This window comes from Macaca mulatta, chromosome 5 (assembly GCF_049350105.2).
Source record: "Macaca mulatta isolate MMU2019108-1 chromosome 5, T2T-MMU8v2.0, whole genome shotgun sequence".
NCBI classification, from domain to species: Eukaryota; Metazoa; Chordata; class Mammalia; order Primates; family Cercopithecidae; genus Macaca; species Macaca mulatta.
The window spans coordinates 164,513,379-164,532,114 of NC_133410.1; the positions used below are offsets into that span (position 1 = coordinate 164,513,379).

The 18,736-nt window shown below is 38.8% G+C and overlaps 1 protein-coding gene across 1 annotated transcript in view; it reads right to left on the reverse strand.

Annotated features, from left to right (window-relative positions):
• Nucleotides 1–2,411: 2,411 nt before the first annotated feature.
• Nucleotides 2,412–18,736, reverse strand: part of CTSO (cathepsin O) — a 30,075-nt gene continuing 13,750 nt past the window's right edge. Inside the window, exons 4-8 of the mRNA XM_015139410.2 lie at nucleotides 17,800–17,967; nucleotides 15,799–15,920; nucleotides 8,146–8,309; nucleotides 6,941–7,033; nucleotides 2,412–4,358 (exon numbers count right to left, since the gene is read on the reverse strand). Of these exons, the coding sequence (XP_014994896.2) occupies nucleotides 4,324–4,358; nucleotides 6,941–7,033; nucleotides 8,146–8,309; nucleotides 15,799–15,920; nucleotides 17,800–17,967 (582 nt within the window). The 3' untranslated portion in view covers nucleotides 2,412–4,323. The remainder of the gene's footprint in view (nucleotides 4,359–6,940; nucleotides 7,034–8,145; nucleotides 8,310–15,798; nucleotides 15,921–17,799; nucleotides 17,968–18,736) is intronic.

Sequence of the window (18,736 nt, forward strand, 5' to 3'; positions counted from 1 at the left end):
AACAATACTTCGCATCCTTTAATCCAACCAAGTTGACACTCAATATTAACCATCACAACTTTGTCAGCTTGAACCCATCCACATCTCCTGAAATCATACATAATCTTCAAATAAAGATAATAATAAGGTCATAATTACACCTAATACAGTACAGCTATCCTTTGTACAACTGGAAGTGCACCAATCCCCAACCTAAATGCTATTACATAAAGTTAACAACACTTAAATGTTGATATGAAGTAAACAAATCTGACATCACATGATAAAGCAAAAAGAAAGGAAATAAAATGAATATATTTTCTTAGTACAAGTGTATATATGTGCAAACATGTTCTCAACAAAATAAGGAGGAAATACTCATGACAATTACAGTCCTCATTTCTGCAACTTGTCACATGGCTGAAGCTGCTATTGATGACTACCTTATTCCACTACCCCCATTCCTTATTCTCTTTGCCTTCAGCAAGAACTTCAGCAGGTTGTGGTTTCTTACCTGGTGGAGTGACCCAAACCTTCATTCCTGAAGTGTCTGGACCATTTGCAGTCCTGCCAGGATTGGGCTGTTGTAGTTTCCCACTGACATTAATCACAGGACATGGCAATACTAAGAGATACTCCAAGGGATCTCCTGTGTTCCACGCCTACTCTCCCTTACCTCCATTGTGGAGTAGTAGACTGATTTCATCTTGATAGTCCTGGTCAATCACCCTGGCCAATTTGTAACTCCCTTCTTAGCCTGTTGTATTAGTCTGTTGTTATGCTGCTAATAAAGACATACCTGAGACTGGGTAAGTCATAAAGGAAAGAGGTTTAATGAACTCACAATTCCACATGGTTGGGGAGGCTTCACAATCATGGTGGAAAGCAGAGGAGAAGCAAAGGCATGTTTTACATGGTGGCAGGCAAGAGAACTTGTGCAGGGAAACTCCCATTTATAAAACCATCAGATCTCATGAGACTTATTCACTACCATGAGAACAGTAGGGGGAAACCCCCCTCATGATTCAATTATCTCCACCTGGCTCTGCCCTTGACATGTGGGATTATTACAATTCAAGGTGAGACTTGGGTTAAGACACAGCCAAATCATATCATAGACTATACGGTTATATTTCATTCTTTACATCTATATTTCTTGGTGTGACTAAGCTAGAAGTTGCAAGAGTTTTATCAAAGGATATATCAGTTATTCTTAACATAAATATCAAAATAATTTAGACTGCAAGTTCCCACCCTTGCCCAGTCACACTTGCTTCTAGTGCTGATGACCCACTTTATAACTTTTAAATGGGTTAGAAAATCACTGTAAGGTTGGCTAATTTAGTATCCACTTTGAGATCTTTGTGAAACTACATCCAGAAACATCTTTTTTTTTTTTTTTTTTTTTTTTTTTTTGAGACGGAGTCTCGCTCTGTCGCCCAGGCTGGAGTGCAGTGGCGTGATCTTGGCTCACTGCAAGCTCCACTTCCCGGGTTCACGCCATTCTCCTGCCTCAGCCTCCTGAGTAGCTGGGACTACAGGCGCCCACAACTGCGCCTGGCTAATTTTTTGTATTTTTAGTAGAGACGGGGTTTCACCGTGGTCTCGATCTCCTGACCTTGTGATCCGCCCGCCTCGGCCTCCCAAAGTGCTGGGATTACAGGTGTGAGCCACCGCACCCGGCCCAGAAACATCTTGATGACTTTCATTATGACTTCTAATTATTAGATGAGGATTTTGTTGCTTTGACTTAAGCAGTTTGTTATGGCTGGAGCACAGCATAAGAGCGATTGAACTATGCAGCACAGCAGCAATCATGGTTGAAAAGGTAGAGAGGAGTTTCTTCATGAAAGCTCACTTAAAAGAGCTCGCATGGTATCATAGGCACTGGGAACCCTTGAATGGTTGTGAACAGAAAAATTGATATCTTTGAGAAATGTAAATGCAAGGGGAACAAAGTAGATGGACTATGAGAACATTGATCTGAATCAGCGGACTCTGAGTCTGGATTAAGGGACATAGAGTATAATAGGTAGGCTACTGAATAATGGAGATAAATGACACTAAAGAACATTGCAACTAAGAAATGACAGTAGCCACAGGAGGTGGGTAATTCATTGATGGGTTACCAAGGTGTAGATGACCTGCTTAAACGTTTAGGATTTGTCTTAATTTTATTGATTGGGTGATTCCATAATGTTGATTCTGTTAACCAAAATAGACGCTCTAGGAGGTAAAGGAGATTTTTGTTGGGAGCGGTGGGAGGAGTTAGGGAGGATGATGAATGGAGTTTTGGAAACACTGAGGTTAAAGTGCCTATGGAGAAAACCAAAAGCTGGATATATTAATTTAGAGCTGAGAAAACACGGTAAATATAAAACACATTAATACTGTGTTGATGAAATGTAAGCCATACACTTAAGAAGAGGTTCTTTTTAAACCAAAGTCAAATGTAGGTTGTTTTATTGTAAATATCATCAAAATCCACAACAGCAGAAACATATTAATCATTTTGAAATTTAAAAATCCTTTAGAACTTGAGAAAGAGTATTAGAAATGCATTTATATCACATAGAAAGTCAGTAGCAAATACAAACTAGTCAAGCAGGACATAGTTCTTTTCTGGCATGCCTGAATAATAAAAATATTTATCAATTAAAATGTCAATATCTGTCTTTCTGGAACACCTCTAAACCTGAGTCAACAAACATTCTTTTGGGATTGGTTCTGATTGGTGTAAGAAGAGAAATACAGCATTTTGTTTTTTTATTTTGTTTATCTAATCACAGGGAAGGATAAACAAAGGGCAAAAGTGACAGAAAAAATTAGATGTCCTTGAATTTTTTTAGTGGTTGCTGCTGCATTTCATGTTTCATTTTTGTTAGATCATATACATTAGAAAAGAATGACAAAGTTTAGAGAAGAAATATGTACGTACATAGTATCAGAAATAATTTTCTTGTATTGACTCATTTAATATGGTTGTACTTATATTCAACCAGAAGGTCAACTCTTTTGCTATAAGGTTCTCACACTGCTAACAAGAAATGGCTTGTTTCCTGGTTGCAGGTCATGAACAGCACACAGTGTCCCTTCTAGGCACACTGGATTATTGATCACTGCACAGATGCAGGCTAATCAGAATTGCACCTGAAATCACTTGTGCAATTAGTGATGCAAGAGTGATCACAGGAATCAAGACAGGGAGCCAAGGGAAAGGAAAACAGGTGCACAAAGAAGCAGTTCAGATGGGAGACCGGGAAAGCTAAGGGGAAAACTGGGAAACAGAGTCTGGAAAACTCACAGATTGACTGATACCCAGGGGTAAGAGATGGGACTTTGATAGGAGTGATGCCTATGAATTAGGGGAGGAAGGAAGAGGTGAGATCCTAATGTTGGTAAAAGTATAGAGACAAAGGGAGTCAACTAAGTGGCCAGAAAATAGAAATGGAAAGTAAAAATGAGACTTAATTCTTTAGTCAGGGAAGCAAAGCCACCAGGAAAACTTGAGAAAGAGTAAGAGAAAGAGAGGGAGAAAATATGAGATAATATTTTGATATTTTGATATACTAGAGAACAAAATATTATTCTCCAGTATAAAAAGAACAAAGTAAGAAATATGATCTATTGGATTCCTATTCACAATGAAAATTATCAAACAGTAAGTTGTCTCTTAGACAATGCTACTAGAAGTTACTTATGTAGTTGCCTTATTGTTCATTTAATTTCAGTTTAACTGAAGGGATTTTACCCTTTTCCTTCCTTCTACGTGGTCACTCTGCTGTTCAAAGAGTAAGCACCATTTGTTTAGGTAAAGCAATTGGTGTTGCAAATCCTTCCAATATACCATCTCAGAGGGCTGCTAATATGATGAACTGTACAAGGAACACAAAATTTTAGGTTGGCCGTTCTTGTGTATAGGGGTAACCTAAAGCTAGTAATTATACCCCACAAAAGAAAATAAATTCTTATGACCTCTTTGATCCCACCTGAAATATCTCATAATAAACAATCAAATAAATAACAAGCAAACAAAAGTAAACAGCAGCCTCCCCCAGTTGCAGTGACCTAAAATATTTCCTAATCTGAATTTCCTCTCAGGGCAGGAAACTCTTCCATAGGCTTCCTTGCAGCCTTCTGCGCTGGAGTGTGTCCCACTGACTTTGGTTGTCCATCTCTCTACAAGAAGGTAACATTCTGAAACTTAGTTTAAATACTACTGGGTCTTAGAATCTTTTGTAGGTAGTTGCTGAAACTTGAAGTTGAATAACACTTTGAAGTACTATGTTACACTGCATTATGAAAACCTTCATTTTGTAGCTGTCTCTTCATCTCTCCAACATGTCACACAAATATAGAAGAAACAGAATCTGCAATACCTAAGGGGAAAAAAGGAATCATTAGTCTATTTCCTCTTTAGATGCTTTTGAAATTGTAAAATAAAGCAATTTTTCATTTGGGTTCAGAAAGAGTTAGTACCTACTAAGAAAATAATGTAATACTTATCACAGCTTGTCCATGTAAACATGGTATCATCAAAGGCAGATATTAGAAGAGATTAGGCATATTAGAAGTATGCCTAATATTTTCGTTTTAAGAAACTAAAATAATTTTAAAGATTTTAAAAATCGACAACAAAAACTACTTGTTAACTGAATAAATGTATGCATCTGGAATCTGTATTGAACTAATACATTATTTCTTAGAGGCAAAATAACTTAAGAAATTATTTTAAATGCAATTTCATAACTCAAATTCTAAAATTTGAATGTGGGTAAAACTTTAATAAATCACAAGTGTGCTATGCTTTCTTTACACACAAGAACACAGACTGCAACATCATGGCAAAAGCAATAACTAGCCTATCCGAAGACTGGTTTTTATTGTAACTTACCATATCTTCGAAATCTCTTGCAGCTATGAAATACTATCTGCCTTATACCATTGTTCATAAGAGTAATATGACATCATTGTAACTTTCAGGGCATATTCACTTTCAGGAAGAATTTCAATCCTTGTATGATCACTAACCAGGCATGCCCTTAAAGATTCATATTATGAAAGCAGGTGGAGAGCAGAAATGATCTCCACTCACCCTTAGTAGCTGAGGGATGGAGAAAGGCTGTGGTGAGGGATGTAGTTATAACTGAGGCAATTATAACCAATATTTGAATTATGTTATTTTAACACTCCTGTCAGAGGTTTGAAAGCAGTCACCCCTCAGCCCAAATCCAAGATCCACCACTGCTGCAGTCAGACATAATATGTGTTTAGCAGCAAGAGTTCAATGATTAGCATCAGTAATTTTTTTTTTTTTTTTGAGACAGAGTCTTGTTCTGTTGCCCAGGCTGGAGTGCAGAGACCTGATCTTGGCTCACTGCAACCTCCGTCTCCCAGGTTCAAGCGATTCTCCTGCCTCAGCCTCCCAAGTAGCTGGGATTACAGGTGCGCACCACCATGCCTGGCTAATTTTTGTATTTTTAGTAGAGACGGGATTTCATCATGTTGGTCAGGCTGGTCTTGAACTCCTGACCTTGTGATCCGCCCGCCTCGGCCTCCCAAAGTGCTGGGATTACAGGCGTGAGTCACTGCGCCCGGCCAACATCAGTAATTTATCTGCAAGTTCCAAAGATGTACAAGCTCCCAGTAATGCTGAAAAGTGGAGGCCTGATGGGGTTGCTAGTGCTCTGGCCAATATATTTCTGTGATGTTGACTTTTTTCAATGAATAACTTATTAAAACTGTCGCATCAGGGTGACAAAATAGATCACTCATGAACTCTCATGGATTCTGCCTTATGGAATGATTGGATAATAATCATTAAACATAAACTTTCAAATTTTTCTGTAACTAATCAGTCTCATAATCTGAAAAATTCTGCATTTTTAAAAAATTGTATATATGTTGGAACAAATTATAATGAGAAACGACATGATTGCTCTAATATGTAACTCAGTTTGGGTCTAGCTTGATTCAGAAAATACGCTGATTTCTAAACCAAAAGTTTTAGAACATAGGTTTGAATATAGTTTTATAACATAGTTAAAATTCTTAACCAGCTATTTTAGTTTGGTTGGTGGTCCATTTAAAAAGTTGTCATTCAGGCCGGGCATGGTGGCTCACGCCTGTAATCCCAGCACTTTGGGAGGCCGAGGAGGGCGGATCACGAGGTCAGGAGATCGAGACCATCCTGGCTAACATGGTGAAACCCTGTCTCTACTGAAAATACAAAAACAAAAAATTAGCCAGGCGTGGTGGTGGGCCTCTGTAGTCCCAGGTAATCAGGAGGCTGAGGCAGGAGAATGGTGTGAACCCGGGAGGCGGAGGTGGCAGTGAGCCGAGATCGCACCACTGCATTCCAGCCTGGGAGACAGAGTGAGACTCCATCTCAAAAAAAAAAAAAAAAAAAGTTGTCATTCAATAAAAAAGCATGTTTGGTATTTGCCTAAGCCTCTCAATTCTAGTGGGTGTTTTGCTAGAATTCTGTAGATGGCAAGGGGCATATTAAGTCACAAACAATACTAACGCTCAGTTTCAATATATTTGAAAACATAGAAAAACTTTTGATAGTCATTGAGCAGATATTACAATACACAAATTAAGAAAACTTTATAGTTATGAAATGTAAATTTGGAACAAGAAGACATTTCTGCAGGAGTCCACTCTCCTAAGCTTTGTGTTTATCTCGTTTTTAAAGTAATTAACCTTGGTAAATTATTACTTTATCTTATGTTTTAAGATATACATGTAACATATATTTTTTACTAAGGTCCCTCTTCCTTTTTCAAATACTAATATGTTTAACAGTTCCTCTTGTAAAACACTTTTTTTGTTCATCATTTGGTTAAAGGACAAAAACTATTACTGCTAAAGTGATTTGAGTATATATTGTAACTCTAAAATATTCAAATAATCTCCTTGATATTTATCTCGAGGTTCTAAACACAAATTTATGACTTACCACAAACATTACTTCCCATTTTGACATGGGCGTAACCATCTACTCCCCATGAACTTCCCCAAGAATTCCGCACAATCCAATATGGAGTGCTTCCTACAATGAAACATAAATGGTAACAAATCCTGAAAACTCAACTTTGTTATGAATGTTTAAGTTTCTTTATTTTAAGTTGGATTCTTGATAAGGATAGTAGCTCTGAGAAGAAGATTAAAAATGTAATGTAATGTAATGTAACTTAACTACTTTATTTTAACTAAGTAAACCTGAGCAGTACTTCGGGACACACTCCAATCAGTAGAAATATATGCTTGAATTCACTTCCCTTTATACAGGGACTGCATAAAATGAAAACAAACACCAATTTCCAATGAATGAGAAAAAGAAACAAAGAACTGATACATACATATGATAAAATAATATGCACTTACCTTTTCCCAATAATTATACTAAATATTCCAGATAGTTTTGTATTGATAAAAATTATCATCATTTTAACAAGATATCCACCCAAAAATTGACAGGTGGAATCTGACAAGACATTTATATTGGGAACAGGTCCCCCAAATCTGGCCATAAACTGGCCCCTAAACTGGCCATAAACAAAATCTCTGCAGCACTGTGACATGTTTGTGATGGCCATGACACCCACGCTGGAAGGTTGTGGGTTTACCGGAATGAGGGCAAGGAAAACCTGGCCGAACCCAGGGCAGGAAACTGCTTAAAGGCATTCTTAAACCACAATAATAGCATGAGCAATCTGTTCCTTGAGGACATGCTCCTGCTGCAGATAACTAGCCAGACCCATCTCTTTATTTCAGCCCATGCCTTTATTTCCCATAAGGAATACTTTTAGTTAACCTATAATCTACAGAAACAATGCTTATCATTGGCTTGCAGTCAATAAATATGTGGGTAAAGCTCTGCTCAGGGCTCTCAGCTCTGAAGGCTCTGAGACCCCTGATTTCCCACTCCACACTCTGTATTTTGTGTGTGTGTCTTTAATTCCTCTAGTGCCACTGGGTTAGGGTCTCCACGACCAAGCTGGGCTCAGCACATTTACACCTATAAGATTGTTGAGAAGTTGTGAAGGTCTTATGAGGACTTAGCCATAGCAGAACCAAATTTCAACGTTCTACAGGATGGTGATCATGTTGCGGTCAGCATCCAAGCTGGAAAGCAATCAACTGAGTCTTATCAGCACTTACCTGTTTTATCAAACCCAGTTATGAGAACTGCATGATTTGCTTCTCCACTAGAGCAGTGATGCTGTATAATGCCTCCCAGATAATCTTGCCAGCTCACTGCATCTACTATGACTACCAAAGGGCCAAAGGTAAGAAGTGCTTTTGCCATTTCATCTTCTTGGTTACTACCAAAAGAGGAAATATTTGGTTAGAAAATTTAGTTTTTAAGGTAAAAATAACAATGATCTATACAATCCGTGTATAATTCTGAGTAGGTTTGGTTGCAGTTACAAAGGACCTAAACAATGGAAGCTAAGTCAGAGAGATTGGTAGTCTATGGTTGGGATAGGGTTACAGGATATCAAGAACCCAAGCTCTTTCTCTATCATTGTGTTGCTATTCAAAGGTCTCCATTTTCAGGGTCCATTCATGGTCCAAGATGGCTGCTGGGACTCCAGCCATTTAACCCATATTTAAGACAGTAGAAAGGAGAAGTGGTACATCTCTGTTGAAAAGACTTCCCAGAAATAACACGCAACACTTCCACATATATCTTCACGGATTTCATTGGCCAGAACTCAGTCATATGACTAAGTCTAGCTTAAAGGAAGATGGGGAATGAGTTCTGTAGCTGGCTGGAAAGTCAGTGAAGATATAGGGCTTCTTTTATTAAGGAAAGTGGAAAGACTGGATATTTGGAGATAACTTGCCATCTCTGCCATACCGTGAGAATCAAGAGACTAACTTATGTTAGTCACTTTCAAATATAGAAATTATAGGGAAGGGCTACCCAAAAGTGGCTAATATAATTATACAATAGTAGAAATGTTAAACAAATATTTTAAAAAGACAAGAAATGTTAGGATGCCAGATGAACTAGGTGTTAGACTGTGAAGACTGCAAAATACACAATTATTGCTTTCACACATGGACATAAAGTCTCATATTATACAACATTTGTCCTTCATCGATCTTACAAGTGAGTGATCAAATCATTATTGACATTTTGCAAAGGACAGCTTTCTGGGTGAAGGATACTGAAACAAGTTCCTAGTATTTCAAGCCAGTAAGATAGCATTTTGTAGTTTACTGCTACAGCAAGCCAGGGGTGGATTAGTGGCTTGAAAGAGTAAATAATCTTTCATGATGACCAGCTGGAGACCAGTTTCTAGAGAGGGAATATTTTGTCCACAGAGGAGCAAAAAGTTGACTGCATAATAATGGAATTTATTGAAGTAGAAACTATATACTCATTTTATGCGTTTATTCATGTTATCTATTAGCACGAATATCTGCTTTTTAACATAAGCAGACATTTCTAATTTTTGCTACTGTAACATAGTTTATATTAACTAAGATGATCCTGAGACAGGCAAAATTGTAAAGTTTTTAAAAGGGTCATGATAGGTTACAGGTTTTTAATTATCCCACACCTGGGTTCAGATTCCAACTATACACTGCAGCCCTTTAACCTACCGTGCAGAATCAATATAAGGATAAAATTATGGGATATAATTTTGCAAGACATGAATTATGTAGCATGCCCAGCATATAAGTTATACTCGAAGTTTACAATAAGGATTATTTATTTCCCTCATTTCTAACTTATCTAATAACTAATTTTGTTCCCCATAGGATTTAGTGTATAAAGTACATCTTATTGTATCAAAATTCTTTGAGTATTTCCTGATTTAAACATGATATATATATAAAATAATCTCTCTATCAACCAGAACACAGCTGTCTCCACCAATTTGAGATAACAAAGGATTACTGGAAGTTCATCTCATCAAAGATCCAGTTTCAGGGACATCAGGAGAAAAGCAGAAAGATCAAGAAGAAGGAATATTTTTAGAATGCAAAGGGTAACTGACATTGCAGAATCAAAGAAACAATTTAGTAATAATCCCTGATTTGGGTTAGAGCTGAAGAAAAGATATCAAAGATTAGAAGTAAGAAATAGAATGACAAGCCTCAGTCATAAGCAGAGGCAAATGTTCCATTTGGCCCCAGAATTGAGTGGCATTGCTATCATTTGTCTTTCAGAAAGATGTCAGGTTTTAGAGAGTTCAAATATGCTCCAGACAGCATTTTAATTTTCATTATTAACCCAATATAGAACTACTATCAACATGTATATTGTTGATAATGGCCATATTATCAAACATTGATTCCATGAGTTTACTATTCATTTCACAGATTAATAATTTCCAAAACCTACAGTCTTCAAAGAATTTTCCTAAATTTTATTGTCATCAAGATGAGGCAATGAAGGCAAGTCTGACCTCTTACCGACACTTCATGATGTAGATTTCCATCTCATCTTCCCTAGAATTCAGTGCGTTACACTGTGCCTGAATTTTTCTGACTATTGTTATATGTAGTAGGTTCCTACAGTTTTTGTTTATTTACATAGTCATTCTAATATTCTAGTTTGAGTTCTGAAATTTCTGGGGTCTGATAAAAATTCATGAAGAACCCTGGGGATCATTTTGCTTTAAAATTAGATTATATTTTTATGTTTTAGAGGATTTTTTTCCCTTCTTAGATGTGTTCGGGTTCTGCACAATGTTTTAAAGAGTGTTTGGCTGAAAACCTAAGACCTCATGACCTTACCAATAGTGTTGGGAGTAAAAACACAAGCTTTAGAGTTGAACAGATACGACTAGTTCTAATCAGACTCCACAGTTTATGAGCTGTATGGCCCTCCCTGAGTCTCAGGCATCCATCTTATATGGAAACAATATACTGAAGTACAAAGGACCAGGTCTTGTGCCCAGTTAGGGCAAATGCTTTGGAAGACCTTCCCACATCCTCAGGGTGTCACCAATGCAATGCACACTCACCCAACTTGCAACAATGAGATCCTGCAGCCCTTTCCCTGAGCTGTTTTCCTCCTAGAGCCCAGAAAGCAAGCCCAGTCCCCATCTCTATCCCCAGCTGCACCCTCAACTAATGAACCAGGGAAGACAACAATCATCAATTTGGGTGGGATGGCACTGAAGTGTACATTTTACCCTGGCCGCCAGAGTTCCCCAGCAGGACTAAGCACGAGGTTAGCCACAGCACTAACTGGCTTAATCAGGAAACCCTGCTGCCCTGGTTCTCTCATTTTCCCACCCCACTACCAATCTTTCCTGGGATCACTTCCTAGGTGTTCCAACTGAACTCTTGCTGTTTCCTTCTAAATCTGTTCCTGTCTTAGACTTTCAAGTTTCATTAATGGTAATTCTATTTTTCAGTCATTCAGATCAAAAGGCCGGGAATCCTCCTAGACTCCCTTCTCTCTTATCTCCTCTCCAATAAAAAACTGTGTAGGGCTTTACCCTCTGTTTGGGGTATGAATCTATACATACCCCTCATCTCTCATCTCCAAGGCCATTCTTCTAATACCCTGTTCTAAGGCTGCTACTGCCTGGGGACTGATATGGTTTGGCTGTGTCTCCACCCAAGTCTCAAATTGAACTGTATCTCCCAGAATTCCTACGTGCTGTGGGAGGAAGCCAGGGTGAGGTAATTCAATCATGGGGGCCAGTCTTTCCAGTGCTATTCTCGTGATAGTGAATAAGTCTCATGAGATCTGATGGTTTCATCAGGAGTGTCTGCCTTTGCTTCTTCCTCAATTTCTCTTGCCACTGCCATGTAAGAAGTGTAAGAAGTGCCTTTCACCTCCCACCATGATTCTATGGTCTCCCCAGTCATGTGGAACTGTAAGTCCAATTAAATCTCTTTTTCTTCCCAGTCTTGGGTATGTCTTTATCAGCAGCATGAAAATGGACTAATACAGTAACTTGGTCTTAGTAGAGTGGGGCATTGCTGGAAAGATACCCGAAAATGTGGAAGGGACTTTCGAACTGGGTAATAGGCAGAGGGCTGGAACAATTTCAAGGGCTCAGAAGAAGAAGGAAAATGTGGGAAAGTTTGGAACTTCCTAGAGACTTGTTGAATGGCTTTGCCCAAAATGCCAATAGTGATATGGACAATAATTAGGTCCAAGCTGAGGTGGTTTCAGATGGAGATAAGAAACTTGTGGGAAATGGAGCAAAGGTGACTCTTGTTATGCTTTAGGAAATAGACTGGCAGCATTTTGCCACTGCCATAGAGATTTGTGGAACTTTGAACTTGGGAGAGATGATTTAGGGTATCTGGTGGAAGAAATTTCTAAGCAGCAAAGCATTCAAAAGGTGACTTGGGTGCTGTTAAAAGCATTCCATTTTAAAAGGGAAACATAAAAAGAGCATAAAAGTTCAGAAAATTTGCAACCTGATGATGCAGTAGAAAAGAAAAACCCATTTTTTGAGGAGAAATTCAAGCCAGCTGCAGAAATTTGCATAAGTAGCAAGGAGCCTAATGTTGATCCCCAAGATCATGGGGAAAATGTCTTCAGGTTATGTCAGACACCTTCATGGCAGCCCCTCCCATCACAGGCCTGGAGGCCCAGAAGGAAAATGTGGTTTCGTGGGCTAGGCCCAGGGTCCTCAAGCTGTGTGCAGCCTAGGGACTTAGTGCCCTGTGTCCCAGATGCTCCAGCCATGGCTCAAAGGGGCCAACATAGAGCTCAGGATGTGGCCTTGGCAGCTTCCATTTGGGGTTGAGTCTGTGGGTGCACAGAAGCCAAGAACTGAGATTTGGGAACCTCCACCTAGATTTCAGAAGATGTACGGAAATGCCTGGATGCACAGGCAAAAGTTTGCTGCAGGAGCAGGGCCTTCATGAAAACCTCTGCTTGGGCAGTGCAGAAGAAAAACGTGCGGTGTCTGACCCCGAAAGAGTCCCACGGGAGTTGTGAGAAGAGGGCCACTGTCCTCCAGTCCCCAGAATGGTAGATCCACTGACAGCTTGCACCATGCACCTGGAAAAGCCGCAGCCACTCAATGCCAGACCATGAAAGCAGCCAGGAGGGAGGCTGTACCCTGCAATGCACAGAGGCAGAGCTGCCCAAGACCATGGGAACCCACATCTTGCATCAGCATGACCTGGATGTGAGATCTGGAATCAAAGGAGATCATTTTGGAACTTCAAAATTTGACTGCCTGCTGGATTTTGGCATTGCATGGGCCCTGTAACCCCATTGTTTGGCCAATTTCTCCCACTTGGAATGGCTGTATTTACCCAGTACCTGTATCCCTATTGTATCCAGGAAGTAATTAGCTTGCTTTTGATTTTACAGGCTCATAGGCAGAAGGGACTTCTCTTTTCTCAGATGACACTTTGGACTGTGGACTTTTGGGTTAATGCTGAAATGAGTTAAGACTTTGGGGGACTGTTGGGAAGGCATGATTGGTTTTGAAGTGTGAGGACATGAGATTTGGAGGGGCCAGGGATGGAATGATATGGTTTGACTGTGCCCCCACCCAAGTCTCAACTTGAATTGTATCTCCCAGAATTCCCATATGTTGTGGAGGGACCCAGAGGGAGGTAATTGAATTCATGGGGGCTGGTCTTTCCCATGCTATTCTCGTGACAGTGAATAAGTCTCACAAGATCTTATGGGTTTATCAGGGGATTCTGCTTTTGCTTCTTCCTCATTTCCTCTTGCTGCTACCACGTAAGAAGTGCCTTTTGCCTCCCGCCATGATTCTGAGGGCTCCTCAGCCATGTGGAACTGTAAGTCCAATTAAACCTCTTTTTCTTCCCAGTCTTGGGTATGTCTTTATCAGCAGTATGAAAACAGACTAATACAGGGACAGTATAACCTCATCTCCTACTAGTCTTGTCTTTTTTCTCCACACTGCAGCCACAGTGGCTTCATCATTGTTCTAACATGCGAGACATGTTTCTGCTTCATGATCTTTGCATTTACAGCCTCTCTGCTTGGAACAATTTTCCCCCAGATATCTGTGTGGTTAAGTCCACACACTTCTCCACGTCTTCACTTGAACATAACCTTTTCAGTGAGTGAGACCCTGCTAGGCAACCCTTTCTCAAATTGTACACTCCCCCTACCACCAGATATTTCCTCTTCCTCCCACTGTTTTCTTTTGTTCTCTTTGGAAATTATTACAGTTAACATGCCATATGCATTTTTATTTTTCGTTGATTGTCTGTCTCAATTACTAATGAGGACAAGGTTTTTGTCTGTTTTGTTCTTTGCCAAATTCCCTGAACTTAAAAAAAAGTCAGTAAATATCTGAATGAATACATAAATCAAAGAAAGATCTTCCTGCAGTCAAATGCTATCAGCTTAGCATTGTATTGTTAGAGTTTAATCTTCAATATAAACAAGAGATTTTGACTGGGACCTCTTCCTTCCTAATCAAAGGCCCAATGTCAATAACTCCTGCATTCTCTCTTTCCCTTAATTCAGACTAATGCCTATTATTCTTCAATTTCCTACCATGACAAGGGATTCCCTTAATCCCTTTTAATGATATTTTGTAAATCTAGTTTTTTCTTGTACACATCCTTCCCTTATACTCTCAAGGAAGTCACAGTTTATAGGGCATACTTTCTCATTTTAGAAAGCACATTACCTTTACCCCCAAAGGAGATGTTGACCAAGGTACTCAGTGACCCTGAACATTTCATTATAAGTCCTACGTAGCTTGCCAGCTGTGGAATTAAGGCTGCCTGGTACATGGTTCCTAGGGTCACCCTGAGGACCCTTGTTGCAGACCAGAGTTGTGTTGACAAACTGCCAGTTCTCTGGCACACTTATGCTCATTTAAACGGGTACATTTTGTTCAAGGATGCAATTTCACCCTTGATTTCTTTCAGATCCCCTGGGTAGATACCATCTGGATCAAGGGATTCTTTTATATTTTATATATGACCACTAAGTCATAGGGCATTCTGTTACCTTATCCAAATTTAATTTAGTTCCTCTGTTTTCTCTGTTTCAAAAGACTGCAAAGTTCCCATCATATATTTTCTTAATGAAGCCGGGAGTTGGTTGGGTCTCCCTTTGTACTTTTCACCCATGAACTCTATCAAATGGTCATGATGAGTCTCCAGCCAGCTCTGTGTTTTTCATGTGCTTTTAAAGCATTTTTAATGATTGTTTCCCCCCAAACTATCCAAAGTTATCTTGCCCTTCAATCTCAACACAAGTCCTTTCCCTCAGCCTGTCTTTATCTATCCCTACATTCCCATCATGCTTATAGTGTATGCTACATAATTTATCTTCAGTAATATACGCTTCCCTCTTGTTTCTAATCTGAATTTTTGTGTTATATTTTTCAAATGGCTGATGTCTTGAAAAATGCAAAGAACATAAATGGTATTTAAAATATGCTTCCTGATACGTAGCCTGTATGATATTAGCCGCACAAAGCAATTCTGGATGGACTCACCATTAAGACTGAAATATGCTACTGGTAATATAACACCTAAATTTGATAAGATGAAGGTGATAAATATAAATATAAATTATGCACCAATAATTTATAAGTATAATAAAATATAAAACATAACAAATAAATATACATATAAATTATTCCTTAAACAGAATTTAAATTTTTTATTTCTATTGCAATGACACTTGGAAAATTAAGTAGATTATAATTAAGAAACAACATTTACAACATTTCATTGTAATTGCTACTCTTTCTAGTAAAAAGTAGGTTTTACAACGATTAAGAGTATGCACTGATGCCTTCAATCAAATTATTAACTAGTCAACAGATCATAAATTTAAAATATATAAAGAAAAACATAATACAATAAGACATTTACCTGAAGTCATATGCAGAATAACCTTTGATTGAAAATCCAGAATGTGAACCAGAAAAGTAATGGCACAGACCATTTTGTGCTTTAAAAGGATATTCTGAATCTTTCACCAGTTTTACTTGCATCTAAAAGAAAACAATCACTGAAAATGTTTACTGTCAATTGTTTTGTAAATCAAATAGAACTTACTTCACTGTGTCAAAACAGATTCAGTTTCACACACCTCCATCATGTGCATATACTTTGCATTCTTTCGCTTTTCTTTCTTGAGACAGAGTCTTGTTCTGTTTTTCAGGCTGGAGTGCAGTGGCTCGATCTTGTCTCACTGCAACCTCCACCTCCTGGGCTCCGTCTCCCCAGTAGCTGTGACTACAGGTATGAGCCACCACACCAGGCTAATTTTTTGTATTTTTTGTAAAGACGGGGTCTCACTCTGTTGCCCAGGCTGGTCTTAAACTCCTGGACTCAACAAATCCACCTGCCTTGGCCTCCCGAAATACTGGGATTATAGGCGTGAGGCATTTTGCCCAGCCTATACTTTGGGCTTTTAACATTATAAATTAAATCTATCCAGAATAAGCACCTTGTTCTGGATAGCCTAGACATTTGGAGTCAATATCTTTCCTTCTCCCTTACTTCTCTGTATCTTACAGCATCCTTTTGTAGATCCTCCATGGATCTAATAACAATCTTGTCATCTTTCTCCTGACGGTGCTATAGGACAGCTCACTTTCCTCCCAGTGCTTCTGGTTCTGCCAAGTCCTTCAGACTCCATTCGGTGGTTTATACACAGGCAATGGGTAAGCCAAGCATTCTTTCTGTCACTTCACTTTTATGCCATTCATATAGCATGTGTCAAATACTTCATAGTTATCTGCACAAAATCCTCCCTTTTTGAATGCTAGGCTAATGAAAGGGACGAGACTCATAATTCATTGCTGTCTACAGTGTGTACAGAGCAGCTCCTGGAATACGTGATTAAAAATGCAACCAATGGATAATGGAAGAGAATTCAGGTTTGGGAAACTCTGGCTTGATGACGTTTTACAGAACCCAACAGCACCCTTATTGGCAAATTTCATGCAGTTGATATCGGATCTGGGACACTGTCAGGGCAAGTCCTAAGAACACTGAGGGACACTGGGGTATACTGAGCAAACCCTACTGTGAGAGGCCGGGGAATAAAGGTACAACTCCATCTCAGCTACTGACTTGGCAACATGATCTCACCTCTCAGGCTTCATTTCTTCATCTATAAAAAGAGATACAGGCTGGGCACGGTGGCTCATACCTGTAATCCCAGTACTTTGGGAGGCTGAGGCAGGTGGATCACAAGGTCAGGAGTTTGAGATCAGCCTGGCCAATATGATGAAACCACATCTCTACTAAAAAAACAAAACAAAACAAAACAAAACAAAAACACCAAAAAATTAGCTGAGTGTGGTAATGGGCACCTGTAGTCCTAGCTACTCAGGAGGCTGAGGCAGCTGAATTGCTTGAACCCGGGAAGCAGAGATTGCAATGAGCCAAGATTGCACCAGTGTACTCCAGCCTGGGTGACAGAGTGAGATGCTGTCTCAAAAAAAAAAAAAAAAAAAAAAAAAAAGAGGTAAAAGATTAGTTCGTCTCTAATTCCCTTTTAACCTTAACATTCAGAAATTCCATGAAAATAAAAAAAATCATATATTCTCAACTTTCTGGGGAATTATGAGATATTCAGATCTGCAAAAAAGCATGTATATACTAAGAAATGTCAAGAAATAAATATAAATATTTCTCTGAAGACAGACTTCAGAATTTTCCCCTTTTGATTTCTTGACAATTGCTTTGCCTAGAAATGATTCTTTTTAAATATTCTGATTAATTACTTCAAACTTCGATCATCTACATTTCTGAGCATGGAAACATTATTTAATATATGCGAACAAACTATCTGAATTTTGAACACACAGTAAACAAGCAAAAAAGGAAATAAAGAGTTTAAAAGGCTGAGAGACTAGTCACCTTGTTTAACCAGTTCAAGGCATTGAGAGTAGAGCCTCCATTGCAGCCATAATTAGTATATGAACAGTCAATGACCTGCTGGACACTTAGGTCTTCCAGGGGCTTCCCTTTTATTGCATATGCAGATTCCACTGCCCCCACCACGCTGAAGGCCCAGCATCCTCCACACTGTTTAAAAATAGAAAAAGGGGTAGTATTTATAGGGTTTAAATCAACTTACCAACATCTCTAAATATAACAAGTTACCGAATCAAGTAAGGTTTCCAGATTCTGGAAACCTACACAATATATATGCCTATCCTCTAGATTTTTAAATTGAAAAAAAGAGAAAACCAAAAGTCTCTTCTGAGCATCATTTAATTATTAGTTCATGTTGTCAGCATTATTACTATTCTAAATTTGGCAATGCAAGGTAAGGGTGAATTTTTAGAGACTGAGGAAATACTTGGGCTAACTGATGATCTTCTAAAAGACTATTCAGTTCACTGAATATGTGACTTCTCTTTGTAGGTGGCTTTTCTGCTGGAGAGCGTGTGCTGACTCCCACTCCATCCTTCCATCCCCCTTGCTTTTTTCAGGACACTCTGCTTCCATGGTCATATACCACTTCCATCCTAAGGGTGAGGAGGGGAAAGATGTATGTTGTGCTCATTATAGCTGATGGAGATAAGAGAATTAATAAATATTAATGAATTACTTTTTAGGCTATAAAGATACCCTATTAAGTATGCTTATAGTGGATGCACATGAAATGTCCTAAGGATATAAACCCATATTAGTCATTACTCCAGTATTGGCTGCCGATCATGCTGATAGTGGATCTATTAACTTGCTTTCACTTAACAAACTAGAACAAAAGAATAAAAGAACTAGTCCTGAAAGAAAGAGAGGAGACAGAGGGAATGAAATCAGGGATCATAGGATCCCGTAAAAGGAA